At 35.3% G+C, this 22,785-nt stretch overlaps 3 protein-coding genes across 6 annotated transcripts in view; 2 read left to right on the top strand and 1 right to left on the bottom strand.

The window, feature by feature from the left end:
• LOC111505023 (uncharacterized) overlaps window positions 1-22,785 on the top strand; it is a 209,147-nt gene that overhangs the window by 130,188 nt on the left and 56,174 nt on the right. The gene's annotated exons all lie outside the window — the stretch shown is intronic.
• The window catches only part of LOC141487223 (G2/mitotic-specific cyclin-B2-like), a 36,092-nt gene that overhangs the window by 7,530 nt on the left and 5,777 nt on the right, over window positions 1-22,785 (bottom strand). The window contains exon 2 of one of the 4 annotated variants that reach the window (XM_074186041.1): window positions 3,616-3,840. Coding sequence is in view for 1 of the 4 variants with exons in the window: in XM_074186043.1 (XP_074042144.1) it covers window positions 5,546-6,671 (1,126 nt within the window). In the remaining 3 variants the exon portion in view is untranslated. Of the gene's footprint in view, window positions 1-3,615; window positions 4,706-4,915; window positions 6,672-22,785 lie in introns of those variants that run through there. The other 3 variants (XM_074186042.1, XM_074186040.1, XM_074186043.1) reach the window with 3 other exon arrangements.
• On the top strand, window positions 20,295-21,523 carry LOC111505027 (G2/mitotic-specific cyclin-B1-like). The gene has a single exon (XM_023159769.2). It carries the CDS (start codon window positions 20,295-20,297, stop codon window positions 21,429-21,431), a length of 1,137 nt encoding a protein of 378 aa, XP_023015537.2. The 3' UTR covers window positions 21,432-21,523.

The raw sequence follows: 22,785 nt of genomic DNA, 5'->3' as shown, positions 1-22,785 counted from the left end.
GAAGAAGACTGGCAGAAAAGGTTTAAAAAAGTAATTTTAGTTGAAAAAGACTAAATGGAGATTGGACGCTTCCATATTAACAGTGAAAATGATTACATTATTGACGACAATGATAGTGAAACAGAGAATGGAAGAGGAATTATCAAAAGCCTTTTGAAGAAAGTTAGTAAACTGTTGGGAGGTAGATTGCACTATATCGTTTACTTGAACTATACCTTGATGATTTTACAGATTCATGAAAGAAATATTGATATTAGAAATATTCCAATTCCTCATTAACCGTTGCTCTAAAAAATGTAACTTGTTCAAATGATGACCTACTTATTTTGTACAAATTGATATTGAATATAGGATGCAGAAAATAACTTTTATATAAATTTCACTAAGATTTTTATTTGTTATGACCGGTTTCGGTTTGTCAAACCATTTCAAGTAAACTGACAAACAAATCCTTTAATAAACAATGATACAGTCAATGTCCTTTTGGTACCTGCAGTAGGTACCTGAAAGCATAAACTAAAAGTTACTTCTAAATTACAACTATCTTATACATATTACCTACTTGTACGCCTACTTTCTAATGAATGAATCTACCTGTAAAGGTCAGGTATGAATTCATTAACTATATGGCTAATTTTTCGAAAGTACCGTAAATATACTTAACTATTTTTACCTGGGAATAAACAGATTCAATAATAGTGAATTATTCAACTCAGTTTGATCGTTCATAAGAATCGGATAGTTATCTACCCGATCAGATAACTTCCCGATTAGACAGGTAGTTTCTTTTGTCACAGCTCCTTCAGTAAAAATATCTGAAAAACTCCTTGCAATTATTCAAAACCACACCAATTTCAAATCAAAATTCAGTTTGAAGAATTCATACCATTTGATCAATGAAATTCAAGATATTACACTCCCGGATAATGCCAAATTGATTTCATATCATTCGACGTCGAGAATCTGTTTCTGTATTCCTCCGAATGAAACGATTACTATCGTTGAGAATCTATTGGACGAAAAGTCCAATTCGAAGAGAAGAGGATAAAAGTTATAGAACCTTAACCTCCTTAGGCCAACCCACTACAAATATTTCAACTTTTCTGCACAACAAAGATGTAAATAATGCTATCAAAACCAACAACTTAGGTATGCACATCAAGAATAACAAAGATAAAAGTTCGGTTTTAGAAAAATCGGGAGTGTATATATTATCATGTGGGTCATGTCTGATGTTTTACGTAGGTCAAACGTTCAAGAACGTTCAAAGACTGCATCAAGGAACACAAAAATAGTTTCCAGAATGAAAAAATAAATTCCACATATGCCACTCATGTAATCACAAAGGGACATGAGTTCAACTGTGAATTCAAGCCCCTCCATTTCCAGAAGAAAGGTTTGAAACTCAGCCTGTTAGAGAGTATGACAATAAACAAATTCAAAAACTCTCAATATCTTATGGATGATCAAACTGAATTGAATAATTAACCATTATTGAATCTGTTTATTTCCAGATAAAAATAGTTAAGTATATATACGGTACTTTCGAAAAATTATTCATATAGTTATTGAATTCATACCTGGCCGTTTCAGGTAGATTCATTCATTACAAAGTAGGCATACAAGTAGGTAATATGAGAGAGTATAAAATAGTTGTAATTTGTAGTGAAACATGTGTCGCGGTTTTTGTAAAATCCTTTATAGTGAAAATCATACAATAAACTGTATTAATTAGTTTTAAAATGTTACCTGGATTATCAATACCCCATCTGAGATAGCAAAACAATAATTATTTAACTTCTGGTCTGACCAGTGGTAGGTATCCTCAAAATATTTTCGCTAGATTACTAATAGTATATCCAAGAATTGGGTCAAACAAATTGGTTACCTACATACCTATGTCATCTTAGGCATGTATTCATATTTGTGAAACTCAAGAAATTTTGGCACTCGAAATCTATTGAGTAGATTACAGATATTTTGAATAATTATAGGCTTCGTGTGTGACTACGTCTCTACCCGAATCCAATCACCTTAAGAAATATTGATAGTTAAAAGTTAAGGATGAAAAACAGTCTGCCAAAACAGTCTGTGTTTGCTTCTCTATCCCACATAAAAGTTTTCGTACACCGGAAAGTTTGGCTAGAAATCTGTGGCTAACTTCACGTTAATAAAGTTTGCTATATCTGGTACTAAAATAAAAGCCCTATCAGGCTAGCATGGCTAATCCAGCAAAATTGCAAAAAAATACATCAATTTGTAGCTGAATTTTGTTGCTGATACTCAAGTTGTATTTGAGTATACTCCTGATGAGCAACAAATTTGAAACACTTTTTATTCTAAGGAAAACCAGTTTCAAGATAGCAAGCACGTGGAAAATGAAAACAAATTTTAAAAATCGGCCGATCGGTTTCAACTATTCTGTTGCTGATATTCAAGGTGTATTTGAGTACCCTCCTGATGAGCAACAAATTTAAAACACTTTTCATTCCAAAGAAAACCAGTTTCAAGATAGCACGAATGAGAAAAATTAAAAAATAAATGAAAATCGGCCGATCGGTTTCAACTATTATGTTGCTGATACTCAAGTTGTATTTGAGTATACTCCTGATGAGCAACAAATTTGAAACACTTTTATTCTAAGGAAAACCAAATTCAAGATAGCAAGCACGTGGAAAATGAAAAAAAAAATTAAAATCGGCCGATCGGTTTCAACTATTTTGTTGCTGATACTCAAGTTGCATTTGAGTATACTCCTGATGAGCAACAAATTTGAAACACTTTTATTCTAAGGAAAACCAAATTCAAGATAGCAAGCACGTGGAAAATGAAAAAAAAAATTAAAATCGGCCGATCAGTTTCAACTATTTTGTTGCTGATACTCAAGTTGTATTTGAGTATACTCCTGATGAGCAACAAATTTGAAACACTTCTATTCTAAGGAAAACCAAATTCAAGATAGCAAGCACGTGGAAAATGAAAAAAAAATTAAAATCGGCCGATCGGTTTCAACTATTTTGTTGCTGATACTCAAGTTGTATTTGAGTATACTCCTGATGAGCAACAAATTTGAAACACTTTTATTCTAAGGAAAACCAAATTCAAGATAGCAAGCACGTGGAAAATTAAAAAAAAATAAAAATCGGCCGATCGGTTTCAACTATTTTGTTGCCGATACTCAAGGCGTATTAAAGTTTACTCTTGGTTAGCAAGTTTCAAGATAGCAAGACCAGAAAAAAATATAAAAAAAAATATATTTAAACATTTTCCGCTATATCCAAGGTTTAGCAACTAAATAGTAACTAAATCTTCTGTAAAAATCAAAGGAAAAGTATATAATTTATTGAGTGACCTTGCTACCTTTATATCACGATAGCATTATTTGCGATTTCTAGGGATCGGCACGAGCAACAAAATCGTTGTTTTGGCAACCATTTAGTACGATTTGATGTATTTTTTTCTGCAATTTTGCAGAAAACCCCGTATTTTGAAAAAAATAACTGGCCACTTTTTCTTTTTTTTACCATCTCTTCTTCATCATGAATGCCACAATATAATTCTACAACGAATCACTTTTTCATGAGCTATGTGTTAAATTTTGAATGTAGCACTTACCTTGAGAAAATTGGTCCAAAGTAGGTATATCTGCAAAATTTGTCACAATTACTTTGTTTCTCTCTTACAAGTTGGGGCAAGGTTGACCACTGTACTAATGGCTTATTGTAGAATGAACCCCTTGTTGAATTCTCGTCTAGGTAGTGGGAACACTATTGCCAAAACTAATAACATTTTGGTAGGTTTCTCAACTTTCTCCGACCGGATAAGCGACATCCCAATTACCTACAGGTAGTGAAGCTAAATAACTTCATAAATTTGTTTTTAATAGAATACACAATATTGTCCAAAATTCCCCTAAGTGTTTAATGTTAAATCTCGATTTAGTGTTTTTCAAAATAGCCATTCAATTGTACCTGTTTTATTTTTCTTTCATTTCTCGAAGTTATGTTGGCATCAAGTTGATACAGGGTGAGCTACTTTACAAAAGGTAGGTATTTCAAAAATTCATTCAGAAAGTTGTTCATAAATGTTATGTAACCTTGAGTAAAAAAAGAAATGATTAATATTTACGCCTTACCTCTAGACAAAAATTGTGAGTTACAAGCAATTCATAATAGGGTATTGCTACAGTAGGATACGTGCCTTCAAGTTTAAAAGACATATTGTTTTGCGAAGCGCCTCTGTAGGGCTTCTATAGTCCGTTCATAATTTGTCGATAGCACAAAATGAGGGCCCAAGTCATAAAACGGTCGTAAAACTCGTAAAATCATAGGCGGAGGTTCCTGAGGTGTTTATTCATTGAATATAAAGCTTCAGTTTATATTCGAAACTTGCCTTGAAAGGGTGAAGTTGTTACGAACGAAAATAATTTTTGGTTTAGTACATTTTTTAATCGCATTTAATTTACGGCTCGTTGGTGTTTCGGCGTCTACGGCAGTAATTAACGTCTCTAATATTTATTTTGCGAATTTTGTGCAGTGCGTGAGTAACATGCAATAGAAGAAGAACAAAAAATGTGGGATCTTGACAATATAATTGATGCGACTGTAGAGACACAACCGCTAATTATTAACCTGCAAGACGACTTGGATTCCGAAGATGATCCTGTTTATTTTGAATTTGAATAGTTTTGTAAGTAATCGTAGTTTATATCATTTAAAAATAGGTATTAATTAAATGAATGTATCTTTTACAAATTGCAAGTAACTTATTATTTTTGAATAAAATAAAGAAATTTTTTTAAAATAAAAATACAGTTTACAGTACCTACAGTTTAAGAATATTAATATATTTATTTATTTAAAGTAACTAATGTTTTAATAATATACTCTACGACACTGGTCACTCATTTCCACTCAAAATACCTACATAATCGGATTAAAAGTTTTATAGCTGTATTGTATTTCTTCAGATACAAGGTAGGTTAATCGAAAACATCTTAAACTGCCAGTTTTAGTTTGGTTTTTGTTATTATATCATATTAGCTGTCCTCTCTGTATTTCAGTTCTCTAATGAGGGTCAAACTTGCAGTGAGCTATCAACAAATTATGAACAGACTATAGTTGATTTATGTGAGCCTGATAGTAGGGACTCCACACGACAGATGCATATTCCAGCCTAGATCGAACGAAAGTGAAATAAAGTAATTTCAATGTTGAAGCGTTATCGAAGTCTTTTGTATTTCTAACTAAGAATCCATACATGCGATGAGCTGCTGTTAGAATAGTGTCAATATGTTTATGGAAAGAGAGGAATGAATCAAAAGTAACACCTAGATCAGTGAGTGTGTCAGGACGCTCCAGAACTTGATTGTTTATGTAGTTGTGTAAATTCAAGTTCGTTTTCAGTGAGTAAGACATTATATTACATTTGAATATGTTGAGAGATAGATTATTTTTCCGAGACCATGTAGCAACGCGATTTAAATTCAGGGCGAGACGTTCGCAATCATTAGAACATGTTATATTGTGATAGAGTTTCAAGTCTTCTACGTATAAAAGACATTGGAAACGAACATACACACAAGCACTATCAACAACAACATGAGAAGAGAAAAAACTTTTAATAAAAATGTATCTTCCCATTTTGGACTGTTAACGCTGCTTTTATTAAAATTGTCTCTCTTCTTTATGCCATCCGCATAGTGTTGATGTTCGGGATGTATGAATTGGAACGAAATAGAACCATTCAGCAGAGGGTTCAGACTTATTTCTGCATATGTTGGGCTTCCGTACTTCTTCCTGATATTTGCGTATTTCCTTCTTTTACCCTTCACCAACAATATGGAAAATCTCACTAATAAGTCTTGAAAGTCCCGTATTTCGTAGCCAGTGTGAGTGATTAGGACTGGTGTCCAGACTTCAGATAAGTACATAACCTCCCTCAGAATTCCCATCGACAGACAGCAAGCAGCTGCGGCCTGCAAGGAAGGTTTGATAGGGCTCATTTCATGTTTTAGCAGCGCCAACTCCAGAATATATTGTCCAAGGAAGTGACATTTCTCTGTAACTCCGGCAATATCGTTATAGTTGGTCAAGAAGTCCAGGGATATTGGATGGTCCAACGCAAAATCCAGTTGTTCCATTATCGAGACTGCTTTTTTCAGAATTGGTCTCCCACTATAGGTGAATATGAGATCTTCGACTTCGAGATCCATATTTCCCAAGTACTTACTGGCGATCCATAAAGTCGATAGGGCCACCAGTTGAAGCAAAGAGGGTCTCTCTTCCCTGTTTTCTTGCAAGTATCTGTCCATGAGGGTTATGGAAATGTGCAACGTTTCGTCATTAACACCTTTCAGGTTGCTGTGAAAACCAACCATCCATCTTAAAACAGTCTCTCGCGCGGTAGGATTTGTTTTGTGGTCTTGAAGAAAGTTCTCCACAATCAAAAACTCTTCCTCAAATTCTCTCAGTTTCCACAAGGCAACATCCAAGGTATATTTTCCCCCCATTACAGAATTCTTGGAGTAGGTATTAGACATTCTCTGTCTCCTCAAACAGTTTTTTTCTTCCATCAAGATCTCTACCTGGTTTTGTAAATTAGACCAATCGGACATTGTTAAATGTTTTTTGCGGCTTGAATTGTTGATTGTTTTATTTTCTCTCCTTGATCTGAAAAAAAAATGTTGTGTGAAGAAATTTGTGGAAATTGATTATTTGTGTTGTTGGTCGGAACATCCTGTGGAATATTCTGGAAATAGAATGTACTAGTTGTTGCTCACGGCTTCGCCCGAGTGGAATCTGGTTTGTCACATTAAGTTTCGTGACAGACCGTTTTGAACAAATTTATATTTATACCTTAAATATACAGTAACGGAAAAAATATACCAACTGCACTAAGTAATGAATAGCTTCCAGAAACTAATTATGTTACCTATAAAGAAATTTCGCAAAACTAATTCAACCGTCAACTTCTGCCCTCACGCGTCTGCCCACGTTCAGGTCGCGTTCTCGGCGATGGCGTTTCGTTGCTTAGATTGCCCCTCTACCTCCGCGCATCGTTCCCCGTTGTCTTATAGTAGACGCGACGCTTCATGGCTTACTGCCATGCGTCAAGTTTATCTTATCGTGATAACTTTTGAACAATTCCTCAAAATTGATTAGTGTACGAGGAAAAATATAACTATATTAAATACTTGCATTGTAAAAAAAGTATCCGATTCAATTGTATTTATGGCTCAGTATTTTGTATTTAGTGGCTACCACATAAGAGGTAGATATAAGCTATCGCGTACTTTTATTTAGAACTATTTACTTAAAGTTTCATCCAAATGCGTTCAGTCGTTTAGGCGTTAAAGAGACAGAAACATGCATACATACATTCATCCATCCTCACAAATTTTTCACATTTTTTTATATTAGTACAGATTGATATAATATAAAAACTATAGCCATCGTATATTCTTGAGCCATGGAAAACCTATTATACAGAGTGGGGTATCCCATACGACACGGTATCTGTAAACCAAACCATTATCTTTTTCGGGAATTTCTTCATTTTCCTATATGTATATTGATTAAGGCTGCAGAAGGAAATTATTTTGGAGTGTGACATATCATAGTTGTGTTTTTTAAACAGAACACCCTGTATTTAGTTACGGTTTGAATAGGTCACAAAAAATAATATTATTTTTCATAAGGTACTATATAACTAACTTATTTATTTCTCATGAAAATGCTAGTTTTTCACGGACAAAACACAAGCAGTACAGGAAAATCCTCAAGGTCTAAGAGCGGTACCTGTGCGAATGTAACGATTTACATTGAATTCAATATAAACATTGAATTCAATGTTTATATGAAAATAGCTGTTTCAGGAGGACTTTCTTTCAGTTTGTGTCTGAAAGTTACTTCTTTGCATGATCTACACATCCATGTATAGAGTTACTTATTTTCAAATTGATTACTTCCTTCCTTTCTTTGGAAGATCCCCTCATCCTTTTTTTTGTATCAAGATGGAGTAGTAGAAAGCCAAAAACTTTCTTTCCCAAGAATTACAGATATAAATAATAAAGTGAATATCAGAACATATTGGAAAAGTTCAAGAGGTGAATTTTATTATCTAGTTCAAATGAGAATTATTTGATTTCAGATGTTTTTTTTTCAATCATCATAGAGTGTAATACCGGGAAATATATAACATTGCACTCGTCGCAGTAGTGAATTCAAAATTTTGAAATTGCGTGGTCGGGAACCCAAATAAATATACAAAAGATTAAATCAAGATTAATTTTGATGAATTAATGGATGTAGTCGTTACTACGTGGTAGAGGATCATCATGAAAAATGAGAAATAAACTTTCTATGTTTTTTTACCATAGAAAAACATAGAAAGTTTCATTTCTTATTTTTCATGAAGATCAATTTTTTGAATTTGGAACGAACGTCATTTTTTGTCTAGGAAACTAGATTTTACTGACCTTCTTTGGGTATTTTCACCGTCCACAAAGAAGGGATGGTGGGCAACGTGAAATCAAAAATATGCAGTCATCCGTCGAGAAGTAAATTCTCCAATTTTCTCCAAAATACGCTGTTTCTTGAAAGAAATTGTTAAAACATTTCAATTTTGTTTCTAGGAACGTGGACTGTTCAAAAATTGAGGTGAATGTTCAAATTTCGCGGGCTCCGTAAATTCGATTATCGATTGTTTTATGTTGGTACACTCATTTTGAATATATGTTCACAGTTTCGACTGTTTAGCATATTTAGTTTGTTGGTGAGAAGCATGAAAGGTAAAAGTGTTCTGCGGTTTTATGCTATCGAAAAAATGGATGAAATAATTTCCATCAAATTTTCTGTAAAAATGAAATTAAGTGCTCAAAAACACTCAAAATGTTGACAGTGGCATATGGTGATTGTACTCCGGGTCAGTAAAATATTTACAAGTAGTACAAGCTTCTTACAGAAGGTCGGGAAGCTGTGAATGACGAAGAAACAATTGCAAAAGTTATAAACATTTTAGTAAAAAAAATGAGTTTGGTTTGTTGCAAATATCTCGGGAAATATTAAAGATATCCGCGAAAAATGTTTTCCAAAGATTTTCGTTTATTCAAGTGTCTAGAAGGTATGTGATTTTTTTCTCAATAATTGATATCCAATGTGTTGAAATAATTTGTATTGTTCCATGTTAGGAATCACACGTTAAAAGGTAAGACCTCGTTAGTCCTCAGCTGACACAAGTTTCGACTTCTGAGGGTTGTCGTTCGTAGAGATGCGATAGCTGGTTAATGGAAAAAACGTATTTTGAAAATATTTGTGTAAATTTTTTTTTATTATTTTCAAAAAAATGGCACATGGTTGTTTTTGTTTTTTTTTTGGAGTATTGAAAAATACATATGTCAAATTATTTCCCTTAAAACAAATTGTCTATTAAATGAATAAAGAAAATATAAATAAATTTTTTTCCAGAATATCAAAGAGAAATTGAAATTATAATTTTAAAAAAAATCGTTTTTTAATATTCATATTTAGTAGCAAAAAAAAACTGTTAATCAACAAATGCGTTTTGAGGCAATACAATTTTTTTAAGGAACGATTTTTTTTAAATCATAATATTCATCACCGATAAAAATCCCCCCAAAATATTTCCAGATATCTTATGAAGAATACATTTGTTTATAACATTTTTTTAAACAGATAGAGCTAAAAATTATGAAAAATCATTTTTATGTAACTTTCAATAATAAGAATACGAATAAATTTGAATATTGAAAAAAAAATTCATTGCTTCAATTGAATTTTTCACTTTTTACCGTTTTTGATTACCTATTAATAACAAAGTGGAAAATCAAAATTTTTCAATTTTTCCAGCAGGGATCTTTTTGAAAGCTTTCAAGAAAAGCTCTATTAAGTGGGAAAAAAATTGAGGTTTCCATTTTGAAAATTATCAGGGTTTTTATGTAAATTTAATACTGATAAAAATTAGTTAATCAACTGAAGTATCTCTAATAAAATAATCACGGGAAAAAAATTTCCATGGATTTTCGTTCATTCAAGTGTCTAGAAGGTATGTGATTGTTTTTTCTTGATAATGATATTTAATGGGTTAAAATAACTTTTATTGTTCAAAGTTCCGTATCAGTCACCGCTACTTTCGCCTCTAAATTAAAATTATTAATATTGGAGATAGAGTTTCGGCAGATGAGACTTTCCTTGGGAAATTCCTCGTCTTCGAGGATCTACTTTCAAATGTTTGTGTATGTGTTTTCATTTGGTTAGTCCTCACTTTCGTTTGTACCTATGTTGTCTGACACATATATTTTAAACGTTTTTTTGACATGGGTAACTAATGTTTGAGCCCTGATGATGGATTTAATAAAGTCCTAAACGTTGGCATAAAACTAAATTGTTCATATACGAACATTTTTTATCCCTTTCCCGACCAATAGAAAAAACCGCCTTTGAAAATATTTTGGATTACCAAACCAGGCAAAGAGTTCTTTAATATTTTCCGAGATATTTGCAAAAAACCAAACCCCCTTCTTTTACTAAATTGCTTATAACTTTTGCAATTTTTTCGAGTTCCTCTTGAAATTTTTCAAAAAGTTGATAGAGGTCATTCCGAATCGAATGAATCCTAGATCATAATTTTCGGTGCTCTTGGACAGAAGTTCCAAAAAAAAAGATCTTGTGACCCAGACTAATTAGCAACTTTTTAAAATGCGTCATGTACAAAAATAAAATATCAGAATATTGCACTTACTTCGAGATAACGAATCCAGGTGATCTTTCTGCAATCAGTGGTGGTCGAACATTAACACTATACCTACTGATATCTAAGCCTGAGCAGACTTATTGTCGAATGCATCCCTTCAAAATTTTCGTTCAGGTAGTGGGGTGTCTATTGCCAAAGTAAAGAAATTTCGAAAGTTCATCGACTTTCTCTGACTAGAAAGACATCATCTGCACTGCAGGTAGTAGAGTCAACCACCCGCTTGGGTGTAAACAAACAAATCCAAATGATTTTACACAGAGCGTACACAAAAGTAACGCGGAATGAACAGTATTACCCAAAAATTTTCGAAAAGGGTCAAACTTTCGTTTAGAGTTACTGTATTGTAAAAGAATAATTCAATATACAGGGTGATTTTTCATCGATTAATGGCGTCATCACCGGAAATGTAAAACAAGTTGTGTCACACTGACACCAAACGGGCAACTTACAATACAAAATGTATTCTGAAAACTTGCTCAGAAAGTTATACGTTAAGTTTTCACAAAATAATACCTATTTAGCAATATTTAACAGCTTTTGGATATACTACCAAACACAAGTAAAAGAAAATCAGAGTGAATACACCAATAGCACCTACATTGAATTCGTCTCAGATATTTCGTAGCCCAGCGGTTATGTTTGGCATTTCTTACTAGTCCAGTCATCTTAGTCAAAATTAGGCAAGTATCTCGGAATTTGAGATACCCAGCTTTAAACTTGTATACACTTGTATTTTGACATCCTAAGAGTTGTCTCGAAACCTACATATAGGGTGTACGCGACTATCAAAATATAAGGTCAAAGGTAACGAAAATCGATTGTTCGCACTTTTTTGTGAATATCTCATTTCTTGTAGGTTTTCGCTATTTGTATTCATCATAAATATTGTAGAGCAGGGGTTCCCAACCATTTTGCACCTGCGTACCACTTGACTTTTTGAGAAATATTGGCGTACCACCAGACCTAAATATTTTAATAAACGTATAATATTTACTCTTCCCAAATTTGTTCAAAGGCTTTTTTAATTAAATTCCTGAGGAAACTTTATACTTAATAGTTAGATATTTGCTTATTTATAACATCCTTATAATAAAGGAGGAATAAAAATATTGAAATGGTATTAATTTACAGTTTTATTTATCACCCATAGGTGTAAAAACATACAAATAAAAAATTATTAAAATATCGGCAAAAGATTAATCATCATACAAAATATACTTTTATAATCTAAAGCAAATGAACTTCAAACGTTTAAGCCAGTCTCTATATACCTACACAGTAGGTTTAATGGACTGACGCCTATCAGAAAACAACTACTCCTCTAGCTAATACCACGAAGGGCGTTGGATTATATCCGACAGGCGTCAGTGCAGAAATCTTCACAGAAAATTTCCTGCATATGTAATTGGCAATACAACTGAAAGAGTCGACCTTCAATTATGGAACGGGCACACTTGCAGACCGGTTTCGGGCATATTAGCCACTCATCAGTGCAAGATAGTGACCATCATCGACCTAAAGTCAATGATATTCCACAATTGAAAATCGCCGATGGTCATCGTCGTTTTAATCAGGCTGGAGCCTTGCTCCCTTACCTTTTGAGCTGGTTTTTGTCGGAGGGACAAATGGGTCATGACTGATTTCTGATGGTGGCATGAAAGTCCTCAGACATCCATACCGCCCTTCGCGGTGTACCCCTACCTGGCTGGGGTGAGATGGATGAAGATATTATTCATCTGTTAACGGAGGACATAGAGGCCTCATTCGACAGAGTGTCGGGGCCTTCTATATCGAGAGGGGTCGTCTACAGCGTAATCTATAGCTTCCCTGACCAACGGATTGTCGAGAGTTTCAGCGTAATCTAAAACTCGCCGATTCCTCGAGCATTCACGGAGCATTCACAATCATCCGTAGAATTTTGTTTTGTAAGGTCTCCAAGATGGAGATGTTAGTCGTAGCCGCTTGTCCCCAAACGCCTGAAGCGTACATGATGACAGACTTGAACATCGTGTTATAGATCGTGATTTTATTCTTTAGGCTTAGCTTGGATTTTCTATTGATCAACCCGACCCTGGATCTTTGCCTTCACGCTTAACAGGTGCGGGTTCCAGGTGAGCCTACGGTCTATAAGGAGACCTAGGTACTTGATCGGCGTTTGCCAGTTATCTCCCTTCCAGAGATTCTTACTTTCATGGCCGGAGAAGCTATCGTTCTTCCCATGATTATTGCCTGAGTTTTTTCCGGGTTCACTCGGATCTTCCACTCGAGGTACCAGCGCTCGAGGTCACCCAATGCACGTTGCATATAGACGATCCCGAGCTCCCGACCCATGGAAGATGAGAGGAGAGCCGTGTCGTCGGCGTAAAGAGATACCTTCACATGCTCGGACCTCGGAAGGTCGCTGGTATAAAGGGAGTAAAGCGTGGGAGAGAGCAAGGCCCCCTGTGGCACTCCAGCAAGGATCTCTCTGTTGTCAGATAGAGAGCCCTCTACTCTAACCTGAAATATTTTGTCTTTCAGGAAAGACCCGATCCACCGGATCAGGCCCCGAGGCAAATTGAAAATCGGAATTCTTTCAGAGTATTTCATTCCTCTTCCAAAGTTGCAGCGAACATCACAAAATGTCACTCCATCTAGTGGACGAGGTACTAACCAACTGCATATCCGTAATTTGCCCGATTCCTCTGAATAAGGAAGAAACACTTTCTTATTAGTCAGTGGGCTATGCTTGAAGACTGGCAGTCAACAATCTAAAGCAAGTGAATTTCAAACTCAGAAAACAACTACTCCCCTAGCTAATACCACGAAGGGCATTGGATTATATCCGATAGGCGTCAGTGCAGGAATCTTCACAGAAAATTTCCTGTATCTAGAGACTGGCTTGAACGTTTGAAGTTCATTTGCTTTAGATTGTTGACTGCCAGTCTTCAAGCATAGCCCACTGACTAATAAGAAAATATACTTTTATAGTCTTCTGTGCGAAACTTGTTATTGTTTGCCTGTGATAAAATGTCAACTTTAGGAGTAATGGAACTTATCTTCACTTCTGAGTTCTCTTCAACACTTATTCTGCTTCTATATTTATTTTGTATGTACAAGAGTTCAGAAAATCCACTCAAGTAACTCGTAACAGATGGCATCAAAAATAGCAGAGCTTGCCAGAAGAGCAAAGGGTGGAACTATCTTCTGTAAGGTCGATAAAACTTTCTTTCAGTTCCAATTCATTCGGTTAGGTTCCCGAAAAAGGAAAAGGATAATCTTGCATTTAGAGCCCTAGCCTTTATGAAGTTAATAGCTTTCACAACATCTGATAGAACGGAGTTAAGATTTTCCGGCATACCTTTAGCAGCTAATGCTTCTCGATGGATGACACAATGCGTACTTTTGAATTCAGGAGCAACCCATTTTATTTTTGCTGCTAGCCCTGTACACAAGCCAATACACTTGGACCAGGGAATGCCTGCTTTGACCACATAATCCTCGATTACCTAAAAAATGAGTTCCGCTATGGTATTTGATTCAAAGTTGTTTGCAGAAAAAAAAACTCTTCTATCACCTCTTCATTATAATCAAATCGCACGAAAACAAGTAACTGCGCCATGTTTGTAACGTCACTGTTTTCGTCAACTTGAAGTGCAAAATAAGAGGAGTTTTAAAGCCAGTTGTTCTTCAATATTATTAGACATATCGTCGATTCGTCTTATTACTATGTTTTTTTTCTTTATTACCTTGGGAGCTGTCTGACTTGTCCATTTAATCCAAGTCTCCAGAAAACACTGCAGCCTCTTGGGCTTATTGCGTTTATTCTCCCATCTTCTCATGACACCCATTCCATCAGTCTCGTTCCCTGTACTAGTTTGTACAGGTTCCCTGTTGGATGTTCGTCATATTCTTCTGGACGTAATTTCATACGTCCATATATTGCCTGCCCTATGTGATTCAGTGCCTCACATTCGCATAAGATGTGTAGAGCTGTTTCTATCCCTTCGTTGCATAATCTGCAGTTGAGGTCTTCATTGTACAGCCCCATTTTATTCAGGTGTTCTCTGAGCGGGCAATGACCGGTTAGTAACCCTGTAATTATTCTGAGCCGATCCCTACTATATTGAAGTAGTTCTTCGCTTCTTTTCTCGGACGGTTCCCCAATGAAGGTTCTACTGTGTTTGTGGCCAGGTACTTTTGTCCAGTACTCTGTGTGCTTCTTATTGGTCCATATCCTAATCTGGTTTCGTACCAGTGATTTTGATACCCCCAGAGCTGGTTCAGGACCTACATATGAAGTTGATGATCCGCGTCTAGCGCATTTATCAGCTTTATCATTACCTGTGATTCCTGAATGCCCTGGCACCCAGTACAAAGTTAATTTCTGTTTGCAAGTTCATTCAGTTCTTCATGACATTCCCAGACCAGTTTTGATGTCACCTTCGGGTTTGTTAGAGTCCCTAGTGCGCTCTCGCTGTTTGTAAAAATATTGATCCGCTCATTTCTTTGGGGTCTCAATTCATTAAGCCTTGTACACTGCAAGATAGCATACACTTCCGCCTGAAATATGGATGTGTATAGTCCTAGAGGATAGCTGTAGTTTAGATTTCTATTCACTCGGTATATTCCAGCTTCCGTTCCATATTTGGTCTTCGATCCATCTGTATACCAGGTGTTTTTTCCAAACATGTTTTCGGGATGACTAATGGTCTTCCACTCTTCACGTCTTATGATTTGGCCATGAAGTTTGTGTTAAAGGTGTACTTCGGTGTCATGTGGTCCGTGCACATATTCAATATGTGCTCCTCCACTTGTTCCGAAATTTCTGTTCGGTCCGATCTTCTGTAGTTCGGTGAGTTTTCCAGTCTGAATTGGCCCATCCTGGCCTCCCCCACTATCACAAAGTGTAAAGGAGGTAGATTCAGGAGTGTCTCCAATGCAGCTGTTGGGGTAGTTCTCATTGCTCCCGTCATTCCCAAACATGCAAGTCTTTGCATCTTGCCTAGTTTGTTGATGGCGGTCGCCTGCTTTCCCTTTGACCACCATACCTGGTGTCTGGTTTTAGTCCCCATGTTTTTCCATAGGTGCGTCTGGCGAGCATCAGTGCTACTCCCAGATATTTAACCTCCCCCGACACTTGTATTTCTTCACCTCGAAGTTTTAGAGGTCCGAGACCCTCCGTTTTAGTCCTCTTGGTGATTTTTACTATGTTATTTGACAGTGGTATTTTTTAAATTTCTTTGGCTTGAACCATATCCACAGTGGCCGGCAGTAAAAGCGTCTCACCTATTGTGTGAGGCTTTTCTTTTTTTGCAATTCTTAAACTAGCAAGGTATGACGTCTTTACCAAGTTAGTATCAGTATTGACTAACTTCGGCAAACATTGGGTTTCTTTCTTTAAAAAAATAGATTTTCTTTAAAAAAATTCAATGGGTTTACCAATCAAATCAGGGTGCTTAGTATTTTGGTATCACATCAGTGAAGAAGGCTTCATGGATTGGTTCGAAAGTGTTTCAAGACATACAACACATTGAGGAATAGGAATGTCACTGGTTTCAGTCCCTGGCTTCACTATAAAACCATACTGTAAGTAGCTTTCATCGTATTTACGATTGGCCGGTAATTTAGGGTTTTAGCGTTTCATAGTTCAGTTTTCTTATACGAAATCATAATTAATAATTACAACACCCACAACAAACCTTTGATGCCAAGTGGAAGTAAAAGACAATCCTTTTAAAGACCCACAGGTAAAAAATGAAACACCCTTTGTTTACCAATTGTACTATCTGGGGATTCCTAGGTAAAATTCTTAAAGTGTTTTATTGTTTTATTACCTAGGAATTAAAAATTCCAATCTGTTTAAAATCTGTTTTTCCGTTAACCAGCTGTCGCACTCCTACAAACGACAACCCTCAGAAGTCGAAACTTGTGCAAGCTAAAGATTAACGAGGTCTTACCTTTTAACATATGAAATAGAAATGTAATAGAAAAACAAATATGTCAGGTCGTTCACTGGGTTTTGGGTATTTCGTTTTTCTAGTGACCCGTGAGCTGAGTCTTGTTTGCTATTAACAGCATGTTGCTTACAGCACTTACGCGTACCACCTGAAACGTTCCCGCGTGCCTACCATTGATGGTACGCGTACCAGCGGTTGGGAACCCCTGTTGTACAACTTTTGTTTCAAATTTTTTTATACGTTGAATCGTTTTCGAAATAGTGAGCGAAAAGCACCCCAAATGAAGTTTAATAAGTATCGATGAAAACATTAGCTATTATAATATATTCAATAAATTTTTTTATCAATCATTAAATCATTAAATTGAAATTTCAAGAGAGATTAATTTTTGTGAAAGAAAGTTTTTGGCCTTCTACTTCTTCATCTTGATACAAAATACAAAGATGTATAGATCATGCAAAGAAGTAACATTCACATACTGAAAAAGAAAGCCCTCCTGAAACAGCTATTTTCATACAAACAATGAAATACACGAAAGATAAGAAATATTTCATGATATGGGTGGATTCAACCTATTTCGTGTCAAAACGTGGGAATTATGAACGAATTGAGTGTTTTTTCTTATAATGTTGTCCATATTTGTTACTGAAGATCCGATAAGGCAAATGTCTTACGACGAAACATCGGATGTCTAACAGTTAGGATGACATTGTTCCATGTAAGTGAAATTTTACTTCTTTCATTAATTATTTTGTGTGAGAATCCCGTAAATGATATCTGATTCGATTCCATACAAATGTTTGGAATATAAACGGAATAGAGAAAAGTGTTTTTCGTATAATTCAGTGTTCATATTTGTTTCGAAAGTATTTTTCTTTCATGTAATTCAACGTTTATATGAAAATAGCTGCTTTCCAACCTGACCAGACCTGACCTGAACATTACACACAATCAGAATTAATTTGAGTTCAATGTTTTTAGGAAACCTAGCTATATACAGTGTGGTCCACTGAGTGTGCAACAAATGGGAAACTTATTATCGATTTCTCAGAAAATTTTATTCCTGACAAAAGTTGGTGCATGTTCCAAAACTATTTCAAGTGTACCTGAAATGGCTTTATGACAAACACCATACAGGATAGGCCAAAAAATATAAAGTTCGTTCAAGAGTAAAGTACCCTTATTTCAAAAAATATAAAAATACGTTGGAGAAAAAAGTTGTTTAGAATTAAAAGTTATGTTCAGATTCGGAGTCATGGCTTGCTATTCGAATTTTTTTTTCTTTTGGAAAATTTTGAATTACCCCCGTATGATACATATTTTTACTATATTGATTTAATATGTATTTGAAGTAGCCACAATCAAATCAGTTTGGAGTATTTTTTATCAAATTAAAGTGTGTTTGTAAAATTTATTTCGATTTGTATTTTTTTAGGTGACCGTCAACTTCATGTTTGTTGATACGATATTCAACAGAACTCTAGAATAAAACACTCTTTTTAACGAGGCAAATACTTCACTAAGTATAATATTCATATGAATAAACTGTCAAAATTTATCGCGGATAGCCATGAACAAAAAAGAATCAATAAGCCATAGTACAGAAAAATACAGTAGGTAACTTAACAACTTAACAGGTGCTAACAATAAAAATTATCGAATTGTCTCTGTATGTCCACCTTCTCTTTCGATGCATCTAAATGTTCGCTCATGAAATTCGTTTAATGTAGAAGAGAAACATTTCTAGTAGAATGGGCAGGACATCTGTCATGTTGGAACCATAACTTTTGCCGTTCTTCTAATACCATATCATCCAAAAACTCTCCTATTTCAGTTTCCAAAAAGTTCTAGTACCTGTCACCATTCAAATTCTCGCGAAAAAAAAAACGTATACTGCTGAGATTATCAATGTCAGTTTTCTTAGTCATAAAAAAAAATCGTATACATATTAACTTTTACGTCAATTTATATCTTCAATTTATTGTTTTTCACTCATTTTTACTGTAAGTATGATTTGTAATGTTATTCAAAGACGAAAATATTCAAAAATCATTAAATTATAGGCTCTGAAGAAGCTTTCCATTAGAAGCGAAAGCTTGGCAAAGTAAAGCAGAGTTTGATTTTTGATTTTTTGACTGAGAGATCCTGTTAATCCATTTTATCATACATTTCTCCAGTCGCTAACATCCAAATTAATGGATTAACAGGGTCTCTCGATCAAAAAATAAAAAATCAAGCTCTGTTCTACTTTGCCAAGCTTTCGCTTCTATTGGGAAGCTTCTTCAGGGCCTACAATTTAATGAGTTGTGAATTTTTTCGCTATCGAATAACATTACAATTCATACTTACAGTAAAAATGAGTGAAAAACAATTATTGAACTAATAATTTGACGACGAAAAAGTTAAACATGTATAGGATTTTTTGTGTATTATTATTATAAAGTGTTTTTGAATACGTTAATGCCACTCGTGATAAACCTCTCTGTTTTCGAATACTTGTTGAGGAGGATTTAAATCTTAGGCCAAATCCCAATTATTGGGAAATGAAATTCAGTTGTTTTCTTAGAAAAATTCGGCAAAATTTAATTTTCAGAGGTAGTTTTTAGGTACAGACTACTAACAGGTAGGCGTTTTTCCCCCACAACATTAAGTAATTGCTCCATTTGATTTATATAAGAGTCCCACCCAATTCAACATTCAGTTATGATTTTCATTTGGTAGTAACACAAAATATAGTGTGCAATGGAACAGTTTACGATCAAGCGAATTTGGAAACATTTATCGGGGTAAGTTAACTGAATACTTTACATATAAATGTATAAAATCGAGAAAGGTCAATGCAGTCAATCTGCATTGACCTGCAGAAATAATTTCATTAAAATCAAAAAATTAATATCTAAGTACTTTTCTGATGACTCTCATATTGAGTTTAATTCAAGAGCCACTGGTTGACAGCTGTTTCAGCCTATTGGGCATCGTCAGTACCGGGCAGGCGTTCCTCGACTGAAGACAAAATGTGAGTAACCAATAAACGTACTTAATAAAAATAACTGCGTAAATGCTAACGAGACATAAGTGGAACTACCTATTGGTTTGACACCCAAGTCAACTTGCTAAGTTTTTATGTCAGTGTGGTTTGACCAATCAACCGACAACTACGGTAGCAAAAATTTGGGAAGCTATTTTGGAATGCCATCGGAAAACGAATCCACATGTAGAAATGTGTGTCACACCAATAGGTGGTTCTACTTATATCTCGCTTGCGTTTACGCAGTTATTTCTATCAGGTACTTTTCTTGGTTATTCACATTCTGTCTTCAATCGAGGACCGCCTGCTAGGTACTGACAACAGTCAACAGCTGTCTACCGGTGGCTCTTAAGTTGAAATCAATATGGGAATGATCAGAATAGTACTTATCAATTTATCTTTTGATTTTCATGGAATTATTTTTCAGCAGCTTGACTGCATTAACCTTTCTCGATTTCATAGACCATTGATTGCCAATCTTTGCTACAATGTTAATTCAATTTTGTTTCAGAATGATTCACAGGAGACACAACGAACATCCAATACACACTACTATGGTTGAATCCACGGAAACTGATCTCAAACAAACAAGTAGCGAGACGAGAGACATAAATAATTCCCCAAGTACCCCCAAAGACCAAATTGCTATGGATCCAATTTTCACTCCCCCCGCCAGGAAAACGAACAATATTCCAATAGAGCTTGTGCGTGCCACAGAACGACTAAGAATTAAAGAACAAGAAGGCACCTTCAAGCCAACATTTGCTGAGGAAAATGATGATGCAAAAATAGACTGCTTACGGCCATGTTCAACCCGGCTCCTAGCCACGTTGGAATTTGATGGAAGTGTCAAGAAGTTACCAGGTAAGATATCCGAATACATTTCGGATATTTTCAGTTATCTGAGGTCCCTAGAAGATAACTTTCACATTCCGGACAATTTCCTAAGTGGTCACGCCACCACACCCCGAATGCGCGCGATTCTAATCGAATGGATAATAGAAGTCCAGATGAAATACAAAATGTGTCCGGAGACGATCCATCTTTGCATTTGGATCGTGGACAGGTATCTGCAAGAAACGAAGTCGGTGGGACGTAAGTGTCTACAGCTTGTTGGGACTTCTGCCTTGTTGATCGCTTCCAAATATGAAGAAATGGATATTCCCGACGTAGAAACCTTCAAGAACCTAACTGATTACGCTTTTTCCAACAGGCAGATCCTGAAGATGGAAAGACAATTATTGAGAGCGGTGGACTTCAGTTTGGGACGACCCCCGCCCCTTATATTCCTGAGGCGGTATAATAGGATCGCGCAAACTCGAAAAGAACACCATTTTCTCGGAATGTATTTACTGGAGTTAGGTTTGATGGAGCCGAAGATGAGTTCGGTTAAGCCTTCGCTTCAAGCTGCCGCAGCTTGTTGTTTATCCATGGGGATTTTGGATGGAACTGACGATTTTTCAAAATTATGGGTTCCTGCTCTAGCTAGGGAGACCAAATACACATATACAGATTTTGAAGGGGCAGTAGCCATATTAGTCGAAATCATCGGTAAATGTGATATGCCATTCTACAAGACGGTCTGGAGGAAATATGCCAAACCGAAATATGGTAAAATCAGCGTGAATTTTAAATTGAGAGACTTTGTCCTTGAAATGACGGCAGACGAAACGCGATCAAGTACGGATTGATTGACAGGGGGGTATGAAGGATTTCCTCGGACCATTGCTTCGTGATGGTCCATTATTTTCATTCGATTGGTTTTATGTATAGATGTTCAATAAAAAATGTCCAATAAATAAACTACTCATATGTGTTTCGATTTGGGATAAACTCCTCGGAAACTAGGCTTTCGATGAATTAGGAACAAGTATGCATCATAGTTTGAAGCACCAATTTTTGTTGTGAATCTTGGTAATTTTAGAAATTGGTTCAACATTTTGATGGAAGGCTGACTGATGAATGCTCTGTGATCTATGAAAAGTTGTCCTTTGAAGTTAATAAGTATTCCGTTGACGTACGACTACCGCAGTCAATCTGGCAAAAAACTCGAAAAAATATTCAAAAAACGTTTAATGACTTCCACAGAATAACAATAAAGGAAAACTAAATAGAAACGTATAAGCCTAAGTACACTGAATTATTCAAGGATTATATATCCCGAGTTTACCAAGCTCAATCGACTATATTGTATGGAAATCCATATTTCTCGAAATCTGTCCAGAATATGACCTCAGTGTCGAAATCCCAAACCATAGGCCAAAGTATTTTGTTTCAAATTGCCCTACACAAATGCATTTTCATGAAATCAAAATTATTTAAATTATGAGATTACATTATACCTAATCATCATAATCGGTTAAACAGGTCTAGTGCATATACTACTGCTATTAAACTGTGTTAACGCTGCCTAAGTTTTAACTGCCTATGTCACTGATACAAGGAAGATGAGGAGTCAAAACTTTCTTTTAATGTGGTAACTTGTTTTATTTTATTGACATGTTCCAACTGTTCAAATGTAACATTCTTTTCCACACGGCCATCCTCACCAACAGTAACTTGAGCCTTTTTGTAACAAAATTTATATTATTGCATCACATTTTTTTATAGCTTTTCCTTGATAATGATAATGAACTTTATGGAAATATTGGAATAACTTGTGTTATAAGAGTACATTTAAACAATTGAAACATGTCAATACAATAAACAAGTCACTACATTAAAAGAGGTTGACTCCTCACTGGATACAAAGAAGAATATTGAATTAAAATTTACTGAAAAATCGTTATTTGTCTTAAAATTATGGTTTACCGGTAAAAGCCATGTGGTTGAAGAACAAAGAGAGAAACAAAAAACAATTGACAATGACATGTCTCATGTAATTTAGGTTGAAAAAGTGTGTTTGTTTGTCGATGATAAAACTATGGAACAAAAGAGAACTATTCTGGTGCAAGTGTGATCAGAGACATCTGCTGTTCTGAAAGTAACTCAATGAGAAAGCCCAAAAATCAAATATGTTAATTAATTGACAACACCCTCATTAGT

The sequence above is a fragment of the Leptinotarsa decemlineata genome, unplaced genomic scaffold (genome assembly GCF_025532065.1).
Source record: "Leptinotarsa decemlineata unplaced genomic scaffold, Ldec_3_MD MMD2_tig00078422_RagTag_RagTag, whole genome shotgun sequence".
Lineage (NCBI taxonomy): Eukaryota > Metazoa > Arthropoda > Insecta > Coleoptera > Chrysomelidae > Leptinotarsa > Leptinotarsa decemlineata.
The sequence above is the reverse complement of the archived record's forward strand: the minus strand, read 5'-3'. Positions and strand labels throughout refer to the sequence as shown.

Excerpts from the sequence above, each read along its gene's own strand:
- LOC111505027 (XM_023159769.2), top strand. The coding sequence starts at position 20,295 with ATGGTTGAATCCACGGAAACTGATCTCAAACAAACAAGTAGCGAGACG.